Raw genomic sequence first — 20026 nt, 5'->3', positions numbered from 1 at the left:
CATCATCATCATCATCTTCATCATCGCCATCACAATCATCATCATCATCATCATAATCATCCTCATCATCATCACCATCATCATCTTCATCATCGCCATCACAATCATCATCATCATCATCATAATCATCCTCATCATCATCACCATCTTCATCATTACCATCATCATCATCACCATCACAATCATCATCATCATCATCATAATCATCCTCATCATCATCACCATCTTCATCATCACCATCATCATCATCATCACCATCACAATCATCATCATCACCATCATCATCATAATCATCAGAAAAGTTCCTGTTAAAACCCTGAATTGTTTTATAACACGTGTTTAAATTCTTTTTTTTACCACAGAAATTTGCCATCAATTACAATTTTTTTATTTAGCCACAATTAACTGATGAATTTTTTTTCACACAGCTCCAAATGGACCAGATTGATGTTGTTCCCATTCCATAAGAATGAAACATATAAAGAAACTCGGCCCGACTGTCCAAAATTTGGAGTCGTATACATTTTCTAAAAAAACGTTTGTTTTACTGACATCTTTATAAACCACAATAAAAAAAAATTTGAGCGAGTGATGCAACAGAGTATAGCTGATGTTTTTATGTGCTTCAGCACAGGGTGATCCGGCTCTGTGAGTTTACGTGGTTTATTTTTATGTGGTATCATTTTGTCAGCTTTATTTGTCATTTATACAGTATAGCACCGTGAAATTCTTTTCATCACATATATTCTTAATAAGCTAGGATCAGAGTGGAGGGTCAGCCATGATACGGCACCCCTGGGGCAGATAGGGTTAAGGGCCTTGCCTTTATCTTATGAAGGGCTTGTCAGTGCTGAGATTTGAACGCACAACCTTCTGAACATCTTAACCACTGAGCTATCACTCTTCATTCTGAGTATTGAAGCCTTACTAACACACTTTATATTGGTTTTGCCTTTAAATGCGACCCCACTGTATCTTTTAGTGATGCATATAGCTAAATCTTTTTCCAAACACCAAACTCTCTTCTGTTTGATGATGCGGCCTGCTAACGGACAGCAGGTGGCGCCAGTGTAAAATAAGAATATTTGTTGCTGTAACTGTAACTTAAAGTCTAGATTGTCAAGGTGTGTTTTTTGAGTAAAAACTAACTAACTGTAACTGACCATCACACCCATATGTGGTTCTTCCCCAAACTGTTGCCACTCTTCTGCTTGATAGTTTTGTTGATTGTGTTTAGTTTAAAAATGCGTGTGCATGTGTGGCGTAATCAAATACCACTATAGATTCAACACTGTTATACTAATGACTGATTATACTTGTGTGAGAGTGTATCTGTAAGCAGGTCGGGATGTCATGTGAAGATGCTCACATGGAAGTCTACATACTTCCATGTTACATGAGTATGTCCACTAGGGGGCAGTGTTACATGAACCACACCAGAATTTACAAATTTACACAGGAAAGAGGAGCATAAACAAACAGTTCTGTTTCACTTTAGGGAAAAAAAAAAAAACCTTGCATGATTCATTATACAAGCTTTGGGTAGTTTTTTTTGTTGTTTTTTTACGAGCTTATATGATTAATATATTCAATTTATTTATGATGCATACATATACATACGATGTGCAACTGTAACAAACTAACCATGAAGATATTTCAAATCAGGTACATATGTTTATAATTGAATCATTTTCTATCCATCCATCCATCCATCAACCGCTTATTCCTTCTTCGCGGGGGAACCTGGAGCCAATCCCAGGAAGCATTGGGCACAAGGCGGGGTACACCCTGGACAGGGTGCCAGTCCATCGCAGGGCATACTCACATATACACTCACACACCCATTCACACACTATGGACACTTTGGACACGCCAATCAGCCTACCATGCATGTCTTTGGACTGGGGGAGGAAACTGGAGTACCCGGAGGAAACCCCGCAGCACGGGGAGAACATGCAAACTCCACACACACAGGGCCATGGTGGGAATCGAACCCCCGACCCTGGAGGTGTGAGGCGAACGTGCTAATCACGAATCATTTTCTAGAGTTCCCAAATTACCAAACAAGGCTTCAGCATAGACTTAAGAGAGAAAAAGTAAAGATTCTGCTATATTAACACTAGACCTCTATAGTTGCTATTATATAAACACTATACCATTAAACATACTAGTATACAAACAGAAATACTGTATTTACATGATTCATTCACTTCCATTCTATACTGGGTGAAGCAGTAGAAACTGGATTGTCAGGTTCTGGTTGAAGCAATAAAAGACCATATTAATCTTAACAAGTAATTGAATTCAATTCAATTTGATTTGTATAGCACTATTAACAATGGACATTGTCTCAAAGCAGCTTTACAGAAACATATAAACACAGGATAGAGATTTTTAGTGTGTGAATTTATCCCTATTGAGTGAGCTGGTGGTGACGGTGGTGAGGGAAAACTCCCTAAGATGTTTTAAGAGGAAGAAACCTTGAGAGGAACCGGACTCAGAAGGGAACCCATCCTCATCTGGGTAACAACAGAGTGTGAAAGTAAAAGAAAGTTCATTATGGTCTTTATATGAAGTCTGTTTGTTGAACTAGTCCACTGTTCACTAAAGGAGACCTGAGTGCAGAACTGTATGTGGTAATTGCAGTCCCAAGGCCATAGTAGCAACCATAGTGCCAGCAACCACAGCGAGAACGTCCATGTGGAATTGAGGTCCAAAACTATTTCCATGGTACTTCATGTGGTACCATCCTCAGCAATCTCCAGGCTTCTTGGAGTCATCCACAGTGGCAGAATGTAGACTCCAGTTGATGAGAGCGCCATCCAGAAGTAGGGCATCAGGATGGATAATTTAACCCTTATACCACCAGATACCAAAACATAACTGTCTATACTACTACACCACTATGGATTCTACTATACTAACACTAACACTACAAATACTACAATATTAACAATACTGTTACAGCCCAGTCTAGGTTAGGCCGCACAGAGTAACCAGCTCGCGATTGAAATGGAATTGACCTTTAAACTGAGGGAGCCAGGAATAACAACACAAACAGGGTTGTTCAAAAAGCTTGTGGTATATTGTGACACACAATTATATACATATAACTGTACAAAGAACCAAACCAGGTGTAACTTCAGGGCAGGCCAAAGGCAAAATAATAAACAAAAGAATTATTTTGTTAGGTAGCTAGCTTACCTAAAAGGAAAATAACAAAGAACATGCAAGTACTTCCCTAACTACCTAAGCCAAAAACAGAGACAAAAGGACCCCTCTCCAAAAAGAAATGGCAGCCACACCCCTACCGCCAGTGAACTGAGTGCAAAATATATACAGTGGTGTATAGAATAGGCAAACAGGTACAGGGACAAGCAAACTCACAGTCAAAAACCAGGCAAGAGTCAAAACCAGAACAGTCAGAATACAGAATTTTTATAGCCACAAGGGCCACCAACACAAACCAAAGACTCTCCTAACACCAGCTCACACATAACCAGCTCACACATCCCACACCATTCTCACTCCTCTTCCTCTTTACATATGGTCGTCAATCAGTGATGTCATCCTGGGAGGCGGGAGCAAGGCAGGCTAGGGCAGGCTGGAATCTCTGGGAGGGAGTTTGGACCTGCAAACAAAATATGGCACAGCACACACACACACACACAAAAAAAACTTCCCATCCCAAAGATAACGGGTTGTAACAATACCACAATAAACATGACTCTGCTATAATAATACTATAGCATTATTTATATAATTGTGATACTAAAGATAATACATATATTATGTTCGGGTGTCCTGCGTTTAAGCTCAACCTTGAAAATGTTTTGGGGAGGGCCAGCCTGTTAGCTGAACCCACTCAGCCGTTCACAAAATACTACAGGAAGAGGAAGGCTGGAGATGAAGAAGATGCAGACAGGGCAGCCTCTCCTACAGAGCTCCCTTCAGAGGCCAACAGGGCAGCCTCCTCACCCAAGCTCCAGCCTGAGGCTGACTCCCTCCTACCTACCGCAACCTTTAATAAAAACCTGTTTAGCCTTGCACCCCCTGTGTATGTCTGGGTGCGCCTGGCCCTGTGTACATAACACAACCTTAACACACCCTCTCGTCATGGTGCTTGCTTTGTGCACAGGATTTACCCATCATGAGATGTTTCTTGTGTGACACCTTGGTAACGAAAAATATATTTATAGACCATAAATTTACTAACCCAGCTGATATTAATTTGCACAGATAGGGGGTGTAATTACTTACGGATTTCAGCTGGTTCCTTGCTTTACCTTTCCTTGGAGAACTGATTTTTCTTACCGTGTTCAATACTTTTTTCCCATGTCATTCCACTTTATTACACTTAACTTCATTTATGGACTTTAATGTTGTAAATTCTTTATATGGGTGGATTTCTTGAGTTAATACTGATATCTGGTGAAAATTTCATGCGAATTTGAAATATATTTTATTTACTGATATACATATATTTCTAAATGTTGGCATGTCCAGTATTTATTTCCCGCATTGTACATTATAGCAGCTATAAACAGTCGTTCCTCACCAGCCTCTCTTTATTCTCTCGCTTCATGTGTTACAGAGAAAGTGTAAACTCCTCTGTCCTGAAAATGTCAGAAAACTTAAAAAATACAGCTTTACCTCTTACTGATACAAAGTGCTGACACTGGAGACTCTTTCCATTAAGTTCTTTTATTTTTAAAGTCTCCTTACAGAAAACTTCACCATATCAACGATTATGTGGTATTTTGTAACATGGCGCGTCTGCTGTACAAGTCCCTGTAAATTAGCTGTTGCTATAGAAACAATAACGTATTAGAACGAGCATATTGATATAAACCTGTGATTTGCAGCTGGACTACTGTCAGAGCTGCTGTTGTATAAACCGAATAATAAACTTGGATAGATCCATATGTCAAAATAATGAGATTATTATGCAAAAACTAACAGTAGCATTTTGCAGTTTGTGGTTCAGAGCATTTTTATCTCCAAAATATGCTGAGCTTTGTGTTTTAATTTGTACACTAGATGGTACCAGTGAAGCATTTTCTACAGAAAAGCACCACAGGAAACTCATTCTTTCTCTTTCTCAGTAAATAATTTATTTCCGTTTTATTCTTATAGCAATTTTTCCATCTATATGTATATTTATATATCTGCCAGTCTACATGAATACATAGAAATGTTGAGGATGGGAACTTCTGCAGTAAACAATAACATGTCTCATAATACTGTAATTATTTATTGACCTTCATTCTTCTATTATTTTTACAATCTATAGCCATAGTCTTACAGTGTGTATATAGGTCTATATGTATTTGTTTGTTTTTCTTCTTATATAAATAAATTTTATTTTTAAACTTTTTTCATTAAACATTGCTATCAAAGATGTGATATCATTAATGCCTTAATGTAACTAACATTGATTTCTTTTCAATGTGAAAATATGATTTACACTTTATTGTGATTTACACTTTATTGTGATTTACACTTTAATGACTTTTACAGTTATTGGATTCTTCAGGTATGTGATGCAATACACATCTGCTCCATTTGGACCTGTGTGAAAACATTTATGCATTCATTTATCAATCATGGATTAGCACTCTGATACAATGCTTACTAAATAATTAAAGACATGAGATGCTTTTATATCTGGTATGTTAAATACCGAAGCAGTACTGAATTCTGGATTCTGATTGGTCACAAGGCATTGACCCATTTTCTATAATAGCAGCTGTGAAATTAATGCAGCTGCAAATCACAATTTTTTAGTTTTCTTTTTAATCCGGTGAGGTGGAGCATTCACCATAAAAGTGACTGAGACGTTAGAGTGTCTACACTTTATAACAGTCAGATTTAAAGCAGTAACTTTACGTTTTCTGACATCTTCAGGAGTTTACACTTTGCCGTTTCTTGGTAGCATGGCAAACTGTGTTTATATTTGTTTGTTTGTTTTTGGTTTTTTTTACAAAATTCAAGAGAGTAAAAAAAGTTGCGGCTGCCGAGGAAGCAACTGTTTATAGCTGCTACACTGTAAAAGAGAACGGGAACTAACTTGTTTCATGGACGTTCCACAACATTACAGTACACCTAACTATATACAGACCAAAAGAACAATAAGTTGTTATTTAATGAATACAAAATTATAAAATACATGGGGATTAAAGCGATAGTTCCCAACAATGGCTTTCCAACGAAGTACTAATTTTAGTGTCTGAATTATTTAGAAGTACAAAGTCAAAAGACATTAAGTGAGTACATTCAAAGTAGATATATGCACTGGAAGTATATTAAATAACAAAAAAATATTCAAAAACTTATTTCCCCTTACTATAGACACTGTTTTCCCACTATATACACTACTAATACTGTACCACTATAGATACTGTTATACTTACACTACACCACTATAGACACTGTTATACTTACACTACACCACTATAGACACTGTTATACTTACACTACACCACTATAGATACTGTTATACTTACACTACACCACTATAGATACTGTTATACTAACACTACACCACTATAGATACTGTTATATTTACACTATACCACTATAGATACTGTTATACTAACACTACACCACTATAGATACTGTTATACTAACACTACACCACTATAGATACTGTTATACTTACACTACACCACTATAGATACTGTTATACTTACACTACACCACTATAGATACTGTTATACTTACACTACACCACTATAGATACTGTTATATTTACACTACACCACTATAGATACTGTTATACTAACACTACACCACTATAGATACTGTTATACTTACATTACACCACTATAGATACTGTTATACTTACACTACACCACTATAGATACTGTTATACTTACACTACACCACTATAGACACTGTTATACTTACACTACACCACTATAGACACTGTTATACTTACACTACACCACTATAGATACTGTTATACTTACACTACACCACTATAGATACTGTTATACTAACACTACACCACTATAGATACTGTTATATTTACACTATACCACTATAGATACTGTTATACTAACACTACACCACTATAGATACTGTTATACTTACACTACACCACTATAGATACTGTTATACTTACACTACACCACTATAGATACTGTTATATTTACACTACACCACTATAGATACTGTTATACTAACACTACACCACTATAGATACTGTTATACTTACACTACACCACTATAGATACTGTTATACTTACACTACACCACTATAGATACTGTTATACTTACACTACACCACTATAGATACTGTTATACTAACACTACACCACTATAGATACTGTTATACTTACACTACACCACTATAGATACTGTTATACTAACACTACACCACTATAGATACTGTTATATTTACACTATACCACTATAGATACTGTTATACTAACACTACACCACTATAGATACTGTTATACTTACACTACACCACTATAGATACTGCTATACTTACACTACACCACTATAGATACTGTTATACTTACACTACACCACTATAGATACTGTTATACTTACACTACACCACTATAGATACTGCTATACTTACACTACACCACTATAGATACTGTTATACTTACACTACACCACTATAGACACTGTTATACTTACACTACACCACTATAGATACTGTTATACTTACACTACACCACTATAGACACTGTTATACTTACACTACACCACTATAGATACTGTTATACTAACACTACATGACTATAGATACTGCTATAAATACACTATACCACTATTGTAGAAAATACCATATTATACTAAAATTATTAAACTATAGACAGTGGACAGTAGGTTAATTTTGTCTGTTATTTCAGTTAATGAAGTGATATGGAACTGTAATGTGGTGAAGACCTGACTGGAACTACTTTAGCTGTGCATTAACTGAAAACCAACTGCACACCTCAGAACGTCTGTCAGCCAATCAGAATCGAGAATTCAACAGCACTCTGGTGTAAGACTATAATAAACCATACTAATATGTACACTAATATAAATACTAAAATGCAGACAGAAATACTCTATAGTGTACGGTATACAGTGTACAGTACGATTACTTCACTTACGTACCATAATGGATGCGGTAGGAGAATCTGTCTTGTCAGACTCTGGTGAAACAATAAAAGATGTTATTGATTTTCATTTTAAATTGAATTATACCAACATACACTAAAATAACAACTGTACATACTATTATATTAACACTATTCCACTACAGAAATTACTCTAATAACACTATGCACCTACAGATACTATACTAACACTACACCACTATAGACACTGTCATACTAACACTTTAACACTTTAGATACTACACTGCTGTACTTAGGGCTGATTTATACTTCTGCAAGTGTGTATCTGTGAGCAGCTCAGGATGTCAAGCAAGGATCCTCACACGGTGAAGTCTTTATAGTTCCACATTACATGGGCATGTTCACTAGGGTCAGTGTTGCATGCACTACATCAGAATTTACAGACTTACACAGGAAAGAAGAGTATGAACAAATATCCCTACTACCCTACTATACAGTAGGTGAAAAGCATAACGCCAAAGGAGTAGTATGTCCAGATTCTCAGTATTCATAAAACAGTAGGCGAGAAATAACCAGATGACCTTCTGCTTCAACCGTGATTCTGCAGTATGGAACCACTGGACACTGCACTATCCCATGAGGCAATGGGACCAGTGCCAGACCAGTATAAATACAGTCCGAGCATACTACATCCCCCATGTTTGCATTGTCATGTGACTCTGGTGTTGTCAATCAAGTACAGTTTAACCACAAGGAACAACATTTAATACCTATAGCACTACACTTAAAAAGAGTGGGCGTCCTGCCTTCAGCAATATTTGATTCTGAAATATGTGTGTGGTATATATTGAAATATATACCACACACATATACTGATCAGTACGTACTGCATCAATGGACAGGCAGTAGGTACTGAATCGAATGTGGTACGTTCTGTCACAGTACGTGATTTTGGATGCAGCCCATGTTTCACTGTAGCAATAACAAAAAATCTTTAATAACGTTTTGGCAGAATGGATTGAAGATGATCTGAGTCAAATTTGGTGAAGATCAAATGAACCACTTCAAGGGTTTTCAGAACATTCTAAAGGGCAGAAATATATTCAGGACGAAACCGTCTGCATTCGACTCAGCACGAGCCAAGGAATCAAACAAAAAACAAGAATTTTGTTTCTAGGCCTTACAGATCAAAAGTTATTAGAATAAACGTAAGTCAACATTTGAGCAGTTGGTGACGCTAGAGGGTTTGAGATGAAGACTCCAATCTTGCTATGCTTAATGGTGAGACTGTCCTCTATCTGTGTGCCAAATTTCATAACTTTCCCGAAAGCAGTTCTATGCGCTGCCATAGACTCCAGCGGAAGAAGAAGAAAAAGAAGAAACTAACGGATACAACAGGTGCCTCGCACCTTCTGTGCTTGGCCCCTAATTACCTGATTCCTCTGTGTAATCCTGTTGAGCTGGAGGACTTGTAGCTAAAATAGAAAACAGCAAATCTTTACTCACAGACATAACACGTGAAACTCAACACAGGCTGTGAGGTTGTAACACTACCCACTGTGCAGCATTTTTAGTTTATATACTGTAAAATATGCAGACCTGCGTGTCTACAAGTGGAGATACTGTATTTACATGATTCATTCACTTACATTCTATATCGGGTGAGGCAGTAGAAACAGGTTCGGGAGTAGAAACAGGTTCTGGTTGAAACACTATAAGATCATATTAATCTTAGCGGGTAATTTAACCCTTATACCAACACATACTAAAACCATACAACTGTCTATACTACTATACTAACACTATACCACTATGGATTCTACTATACTAACACTTTAACACTATAGATACTACAACATTAACAATACCACAATAGACATTACTTTGCTATAATAATACTATCCCACTATTTATATTATTCTATAAAATACACATGATAATATTATACCACACATACTAAAGTAGGTTCTACCATAATAACACTATACAACAGTAGATTCTACTATAGCACTGCAGATAAAACTATAATATACTAAAACTCTAGACATTCCTATTATATACAAGGTGAATTCCCACTCAGAATAAAACGTTTATGAAGTGTTTTCACTCGTCTGTATTCAGCATTATCATTGCCTTTTGTATCTAACCACATCAATTTACCACTAACAATGAGCCACTAGTTTTTAAATCCACAATTAATAGCAATCATGGCATGAAGATGATTTAGATTTGCTGTGGTTTACGCGACCTACATTGTGTCTTTACTGGGAATCGCTTAGAAGAAAAATGAACAGAGATTGATACACACACACACACACACACACACACATAATAAAAAGTAACAGTGACTAATTAAATTACCCGTTTCCTGCATGTAATCCTGTTGAGCTGGATGACTTGTAGCTAAAAAAGAAAACAGCAAAACTTTACATTTACTAATACTATACCACTACAGTATAGATACTACTATACTAACACTGTAGCCCTATAAATACTACTATACTAACACTGTAGCACTGTAAATACTACTATACTAACACTGTAGCCCTATAAATACTACTATACTAACACTGTAGCACTGTAAATACTACTATACTAAAACTGCAGTACTATGAATACTACTATACTAACACTGCAGTACTATAAATACTACTATACTAACACTGTAGCACTATAAATACTACTATACTAACACTGCAGTACTATAAATACTACTATATTAACACTGTAGCACTGTAAATACTACTATATTAACACTGTAGCACTGTAAATACTACTATACTAACACTGTAGCACTATAGATACTACTATACTAACACTGTAGCACTATAAATACTACTACACTAACACTGTAGCACTGTAAATTCTACTATACAAACACTGTAGCACTAAAGATACTACTATACTAACACTGAAGTACTGTAAATACTACTATACTAACACTGAAGTACTATAAATACTACTTTACTAACACTGTAGCACTATAAATACTACTATACTAACACTGTAGCACTATAGATACTACTATACTAACCCTGTAGCACTATAAATACTACTATACTAACACTGCAGTACTATAAATACTACTATACTAACACTGTAGCACTATAAATACTACTATACTAACACTGTAGCACTATAGATACTACTATGCTAACCCTGTAGCACTATAGATACTACTATACTAACACTGTAGCACTGTAAATATTACTATACTAACACTGTAGCACTATAAATACTACTTTACTAACACTGTAGCACTATAAATACTACTATACTAACACTGTAGCACTATAAATACTACTATACTAACACTGCAGTACTACAGATACTACTATACTAACCCTGTAGCACTATAACTACTACTATACTAACACTGTAGCACTATAAATACTACTATACTAACCCTGTAGCACTATAGATACTACTATACTAACCCTGTAGCACTATAGATACTAATATACTAACCCTGTAGCACTATAGATACTACTATACTAACCCTGTAGCACTATAGATACTACTATACTAACACTGCAGTACTATAAATACTACTACACTAACACTGTAGCACTGTAAATACTACGATACTAACACTGTAGCACTATAGATACTACTATACTAACACTGCAGTACTATAAATACTACTATACTAACACTGTAGCACTGTAAATACTACTATACTCACACTGTAGCACTATAAATACTACTACACTAACACTGTAGCACTGTAAATACTACTATACTAACACTGTAGCACTATAGATACTACTTTACTAACCCTGTAGCACTATAAATACTACTATACTAACACCGAGGTACTATAAATACTACTTTACTAACACTGTAGCACTATAAATACTACTATACTAACACTGTAGCACTGTAAATACTACTATACTAACACTGTAGCACTATAAATACTACTATACTAACACTGTAGCACTGTAAATACTACTATACTAACACTGTAGCACTGTAAATACTACTATACTCACACTGTAGCACTATAAATACTACTATAATAACACTGAAGTACTATAAATACTACTTTACTAACCCTGTAGCACTATAAATACTACTATACTAACACTGAAGTACTATAAATACTACTTTACTAACACTGTAGCACTATAAATACTACTATACTAACCCTGTAGCACTATAAATACTACTATACTAACACTGAAGTACTATAAATACTACTATACTAACACTGTAGCACTATAAATACTACTATACTAACACTGTAGCACTATAAATACTACTATACTAACACTGAAGTACAAAAAATACTACTATACTAACACTGTAGCACTATAGATACTACTATACTAACCCTGTAGCACTATAAATACTACTATATTAACACTGTAGCACTGTAAATACTACTATACTAACACTGCAGTACTATAAATACTACTATACTCACACTGTAGCACTGTAAATACCACTATACTAACACTGTAGCACTATAAATACTACTATACTAACACTGCAGTACTTTAAATACTATTATACTAACACTGTAGCACTGTAAATACTACTATACTGACACTGCAGTACTATAAATACTACTATACTAACACTGTAGCACTGTAAATACTACTATACTCACACTGTAGCACTATAAATACTACTATACTAACCCTGTAGCACTATAAATACTACTACACTAACACTGTAGCACTGTAAATTCTACTATACTAACACTGTAGCACTATAAATACTACTACACTAACACTGTAGCACTGTAAATTCTACTATACAAACACTGTAGCACTATAGATACTACTATACTAACACTGAAGTACTGTAAATACTACTATACTAACACTGAAGTACTATAAATACTACTATACTAACACTGTAGCACTATAAATACTACTATACTAACACTGCAGTACTTTAAATACTACTATACTAACACTGTAGCACTATAAATACTATTATACTAACACCGCAGTACTATAAATACTACTATACTAACACTGTACCACTATAGATACTACTATACTAACACTGTAGCACTATAGATACTACTATACTAACACTGTAGCACTATAGATACTACTATACTAACACTGGAGCACTATAAACACTAGTCAATATTTGAGCAGTTGGTGGCGCTAGAGGGTTTGAGATAAAGATTCCAGCCTTGCTATGCTTAATGGTGAGACTGCCCTCTATCTGTGTGCCAAATTTCATAACTTTCCCGAAAGCAGTTCTATGCGCTGCCATAGACTCGTGCGGAAGAAGAAGAAAAAGAAGCAACTAACGGATACAACAGGTGCCTCGCACCTTCTGTACTTGGCCCCTAATTACCTGATTCCTCTGTGTAATCCTGTTGAGCCTGAGGACTTGTAGCTAAAATAGAAAACAGCAAATCTTTACTCACAAACATAACACGTGAAACTCAACACAGGCTGTGAGGTTGTAACACTACCCACTGTGCAGCATTTTTAGTTTATATACTGTAAAATATGCAGACCTGCGCGTCTACAAGTGGAGATACTGTATTTACATGATTCATTCACTTACATTCTATATCGGGTGAGGCAGTAGAAACAGGTTCGAGAGTAGAAACAGGTTCTGGTTGAAACACTATAAGATCATATTAATCTTAGCGGGTAATTTAACCCTTATACCAACACATACTAAAACCATACAACTGTCTATACTACTATACTAACACTATACCACTATGGATTCTACTATACTAACACGAACACTACAGATACTACAACATTAACAATACCACAATAGACATTACTTTGCTATAATAATACTATCCCACTATTTATATTATTCTATAAAAGACACATGATAATATTATACCACACATACTAAAGTAGGTTCTACCATAATAACACTATACAACAGTAGATTCTACTATAGCACTGCAGATAAAACTATAATATACTAAAACTCTAGACATTCCTATTATATACAAGGTGAATTCCCACTCAGAATAAAACGTTTATGAAGTGTTTTCACTCGTCTGTATTCAGCATTATCATTGCCTTTTGTATCTAACCACATCAATTTACCACTAACAATGAGCCACTAGTTTTTAAATCCACAATTAATAGCAATCATGGCATGAAGATGATTTAGATTTGCTGTGGTTTACGCGACCTACATTGTGTCTTTACTGGGAATCGCTTAGAAGAAAAATGAACAGAGATTGATACACACACACACACACACACACACACACATAATAAAAAGTAACAGTGACTAATTAAATTACCCGTTTCCTGCATGTAATCCTGTTGAGCTGGATGACTTGTAGCTAAAAAAGAAAACAGCAAAACTTTACATTTACTAATACTATACCACTACAGTATAGATACTACTATACTAACACTGCAGCCCTATAAATACTACTATACTAACACTGTAGCACTGTAAATACTACTATACTAACACTGTAGCCCTATAAATACTACTATACTAACACTGTAGCACTGTAAATACTACTATACTAAAACTGCAGTACTATGAATACTACTATACTAACACTGCAGTACTATAAATACTACTATACTAACACTGTAGCACTATAAATACTACTATACTAACACTGCAGTACTATAAATACTACTATATTAACACTGTAGCACTGTAAATACTACTATATTAACACTGTAGCACTGTAAATACTACTATACTAACACTGTAGCACTATAGATACTACTATACTAACACTGTAGCACTATAAATACTACTACACTAACACTGTAGCACTGTAAATTCTACTATACAAACACTGTAGCACTAAAGATACTACTATACTAACACTGAAGTACTGTAAATACTACTATACTAACACTGAAGTACTATAAATACTACTTTACTAACACTGTAGCACTATAAATACTACTATACTAACACTGTAGCACTATAGATACTACTATACTAACCCTGTAGCACTATAAATACTACTATACTAACACTGCAGTACTATAAATACTACTATACTAACACTGTAGCACTATAAATACTACTATACTAACACTGTAGCACTATAGATACTACTATGCTAACCCTGTAGCACTATAGATACTACTATACTAACACTGTAGCACTGTAAATATTACTATACTAACACTGTAGCACTATAAATACTACTTTACTAACACTGTAGCACTATAAATACTACTATACTAACACTGTAGCACTATAAATACTACTATACTAACACTGCAGTACTACAGATACTACTATACTAACCCTGTAGCACTATAACTACTACTATACTAACACTGTAGCACTATAAATACTACTATACTAACCCTGTAGCACTATAGATACTACTATACTAACCCTGTAGCACTATAGATACTAATATACTAACCCTGTAGCACTATAGATACTACTATACTAACCCTGTAGCACTATAGATACTACTATACTAACACTGCAGTACTATAAATACTACTACACTAACACTGTAGCACTGTAAATACTACGATACTAACACTGTAGCACTATAGATACTACTATACTAACACTGCAGTACTATAAATACTACTATACTAACACTGTAGCACTGTAAATACTACTATACTCACACTGTAGCACTATAAATACTACTACACTAACACTGTAGCACTGTAAATACTACTATACTAACACTGTAGCACTATAGATACTACTTTACTAACCCTGTAGCACTATAAATACTACTATACTAACACCGAGGTACTATAAATACTACTTTACTAACACTGTAGCACTATAAATACTACTATACTAACACTGTAGCACTGTAAATACTACTATACTAACACTGTAGCACTATAAATACTACTATACTAACACTGTAGCACTGTAAATACTACTATACTAACACTGTAGCACTGTAAATACTACTATACTCACACTGTAGCACTATAAATACTACTATAATAACACTGAAGTACTATAAATACTACTTTACTAACCCTGTAGCACTATAAATACTACTATACTAACACTGAAGTACTATAAATACTACTTTACTAACACTGTAGCACTATAAATACTACTATACTAACCCTGTAGCACTATAAATACTACTATACTAACACTGAAGTACTATAAATACTACTATACTAACACTGTAGCACTATAAATACTACTATACTAACACTGTAGCACTATAAATACTACTATACTAACACTGAAGTACAAAAAATACTACTATACTAACACTGTAGCACTATAGATACTACTATACTAACCCTGTAGCACTATAAATACTACTATATTAACACTGTAGCACTGTAAATACTACTATACTAACACTGCAGTACTATAAATACTACTATACTCACACTGTAGCACTGTAAATACCACTATACTAACACTGTAGCACTATAAATACTACTATACTAACACTGCAGTACTTTAAATACTATTATACTAACACTGTAGCACTGTAAATACTACTATACTGACACTGCAGTACTATAAATACTACTATACTAACACTGTAGCACTGTAAATACTACTATACTCACACTGTAGCACTATAAATACTACTATACTAACACTGTAGCACTATAAATACTACTACACTAACACTGTAGCACTGTAAATTCTACTATACTAACACTGTAGCACTATAAATACTACTACACTAACACTGTAGCACTGTAAATTCTACTATACAAACACTGTAGCACTATAGATACTACTATACTAACACTGAAGTACTGTAAATACTACTATACTAACACTGAAGTACTATAAATACTACTATACTAACACTGTTGCACTATAAATACTACTATACTAACACTGCAGTACTTTAAATACTACTATACTAACACTGTAGCACTATAAATACTATTATACTAACACCGCAGTACTATAAATACTACTATACTAACACTGTACCACTATAGATACTACTATACTAACACTGTAGCACTATAGATACTACTATACTAACACTGTAGCACTATAGATACTACTATACTAACACTGGAGCACTATAAACACTAGTCAATATTTGAGCAGTTGGTGGCGCTAGAGGGTTTGAGATAAAGATTCCAGCCTTGCTATGCTTAATGGTGAGACTGCCCTCTATCTGTGTGCCAAATTTCATAACTTTCCCGAAAGCAGTTCTATGCGCTGCCATAGACCCGAGCGGAAGAAGAAGAAAAAGAAGAAACTAACGGATACAACAGGTGCCTCGCACCTTCTGTACTTGGCCCCTAATTACCTGATTCCTCTGTGTAATCCTGTTGAGCTGGAGGACTTGTAGCTAAAATAGAAAACAGCAAATCTTTACTCACAGAGATAACACGTGAAACTCAACACAGGCTGAGAGGTTGTAACACTACCCACTGTGCAGCATTTTTAGTTTATATACTGTAAAATATGCAGACCTGCGCATCTACAAGTGGAGATACTGTATTTACATGATTCATTCACTTACATTCTATATCGGGTGAGGCAGTAGAAACAGGTTCGGGAGTAGAAACAGGTTCTGGTTGAAACACTATAAGATCATATTAATCTTAGCGGGTAATTTAACCCTTATACCAACACATACTAAAACCATACAACTGTCTATACTACTATACTAACACTATACCACTATGGATTCTACTATACTAACACTTTAACACTATAGATACTACAACATTAACAATACCACAATAGACATTACTTTGCTATAATAATACTATCCCACTATTTATATTATTCTATAAAAGACACATGATAATATTATACCACACATACTAAAGTAGGTTCTACCATAATAACACAATACAACAGTAGATTCTACTATAGCACTGCAGATAAAACTATAATATACTAAAACTCTAGACATTCCTATTATATACAAGGTGAATTCCCACTCAGAATAAAACGTTTATGAAGTGTTTTCACTCGTCTGTATTCAGCATTATCATTGCCTTTTGTATCTAACCACATCAATTTACCACTAACAATGAGCCACTAGTTTTTAAATCCACAATTAATAGCAATCATGGCATGAAGATGATTTAGATTTGCTGTGGTTTACGCGACCTACATTGTGTCTTTACTGGGAATCGCTTAGAAGAAAAATGAACAGAGATTGATACACACACACACACACACACACACACACACACACACACACACACATAATAAAAAGTAACAGTGACTAATTAAATTACCCGTTTCCTGCATGTAATCCTGTTGAGCTGGATGACTTGTAGCTAAAAAAGAAAACAGCAAAACTTTACATTTACTAATACTATACCACTACAGTATAGATACTACTATACTAACACTGTAGCCCTATAAATACTACTATACTAACACTGTAGCACTGTAAATACTACTATACTAACACTGTAGCCCTATAAATACTACTATACTAACACTGTAGCACTGTAAATACTACTATACTAAAACTGCAGTACTATGAATACTACTATACTAACACTGCAGTACTATAAATACTACTATACTAACACTGTAGCACTATAAATACTACTATACTAACACTGCAGTACTATAAATACTACTATATTAACACTGTAGCACTGTAAATACTACTATATTAACACTGTAGCACTGTAAATACTACTATATTAACACTGTAGCACTGTAAATACTACTATACTAACACTGTAGCACTATAGATACTACTATACTAACACTGTAGCACTATAAATACTACTACACTAACACTGTAGCACTGTAAATTCTAATATACAAACACTGTAGCACTAAAGATACTACTATACTAACACTGAAGTACTGTAAATACTACTATACTAACACTGAAGTACTATAAATACTACTTTACTAACACTGTAGCACTATAGATACTACTATACTAACCCTGTAGCACTATAAATACTACTATACTAACACTGCAGTACTATAAATACTACTATACTAACACTGTAGCACTATAAATACTACTATACTAACACTGTAGCACTATAGATACTACTATACTAACCCTGTAGCACTATAGATACTACTATACTAACACTGTAGCACTATAAATACTACTATACTAACACTGCAGTACTATAAATACTACTATACTAACACTGCAGTACTATAAATACTACTATACTAACCCTGTAGCACTATAAATACTACTATACTAACCCTGTAGCACTATAGATACTACTATACTAACACTGCAGTACTATAAATACTACTACACTAACACTGTAGCACTGTAAATACTACGATACTAACACTGTAGCACTATAGATACTACTATACTAACACTGCAGTACTATAAATACTACTACACTAACACTGTAGCACTGTAAATACTACTACACTAACACTGTAGCACTATAAATACTACTATACTAACACTGTAGCACTATAAACACTAGTCAATATTTGAGCAGTTGGTGGCGTTAGAGGGTTTGAGGTAAAGATTCCAACCTTGCTAAGCTTAATGGTGAGACTGCCCTCTATCTGTGTGCCAAATTTCATAACTTTCCCGCAAGCAGTTCTATGCGCTGCCATAGACTCGTGCGGAAGAAGAAGAAAAAGAAGCAACTAATGGATACAACAGGTGCCTCGCACCTTCTGTACTTGGCCCCTAATTACCTGATTCCTCTGTGTAATCCTGTTGAGCCTGAGGACTTGTAGCTAAAATAGAAAACAGCAAATCTTTACTCACAGACATAACACGTGAAACTCAACACAGGCTGTGAGGTTGTAACACTACCCACTGTGCAGCATTTTTAGTTTATATACTGTAAAATATGCAGACCTGCGCGTCTACAAGTGGAGATACTGTATTTACATGATTCATTCACTTACATTCTATATCGGGTGAGGCAGTAGAAACAGGTTCGAGAGTAGAAACAGGTTCTGGTTGAAACACTATAAGATCATATTAATCTTAGCGGGTAATTTAACCCTTATACCAACACATACTAAAACCATACAACTGTCTATACTACTATACTAACACTATA

At 34.9% G+C, this 20026-nt stretch overlaps 1 protein-coding gene across 1 annotated transcript; it reads right to left on the bottom strand.

The window, feature by feature from the left end:
• Positions 1-5496: 5496 nt before the first annotated feature.
• LOC128610534 (anti-sigma-I factor RsgI2-like) lies at positions 5497-19929 on the bottom strand. The gene is made up of 13 exons (XM_053629908.1): positions 19869-19929; positions 19653-19694; positions 18242-18283; positions 17512-17574; positions 17296-17337; positions 14335-14376; positions 13623-13685; positions 13407-13448; positions 10446-10487; positions 9734-9796; positions 9518-9559; positions 8122-8159; positions 5497-5571 (listed from the first exon to the last, which is right to left on the bottom strand). The coding sequence occupies exons 3-13, from the start codon at positions 18252-18254 to the stop codon at positions 5533-5535; spliced, it is 489 nt and encodes a 162-aa protein (XP_053485883.1). The 5' UTR covers positions 18255-18283; positions 19653-19694; positions 19869-19929; the 3' UTR covers positions 5497-5532.
• Positions 19930-20026: the final 97 nt, after the last annotated feature.

The sequence above is a fragment of the Ictalurus furcatus genome, chromosome 7 (genome assembly GCF_023375685.1).
Source record: "Ictalurus furcatus strain D&B chromosome 7, Billie_1.0, whole genome shotgun sequence".
Taxonomy (NCBI): Eukaryota; Metazoa; Chordata; class Actinopteri; order Siluriformes; family Ictaluridae; genus Ictalurus; species Ictalurus furcatus.
This window is presented reverse-complemented; position numbering and strand designations above follow the sequence as displayed.

Coding starts and splice junctions, on each gene's coding strand:
- LOC128610534 (XM_053629908.1), bottom strand. Junction 14,377..17,295: donor GGATTACACAGAGGAATCAG/GTAATTAGGGGC, acceptor TTTCTTTTTTAG/CTACAAGTCATCCAGCTCAA. Junction 8,160..9,517: donor GGATTACACAGAGGAATCAG/GTAATTAGGGGC, acceptor TTGTTTCACCAG/AGTCTGACAAGACAGATTCT.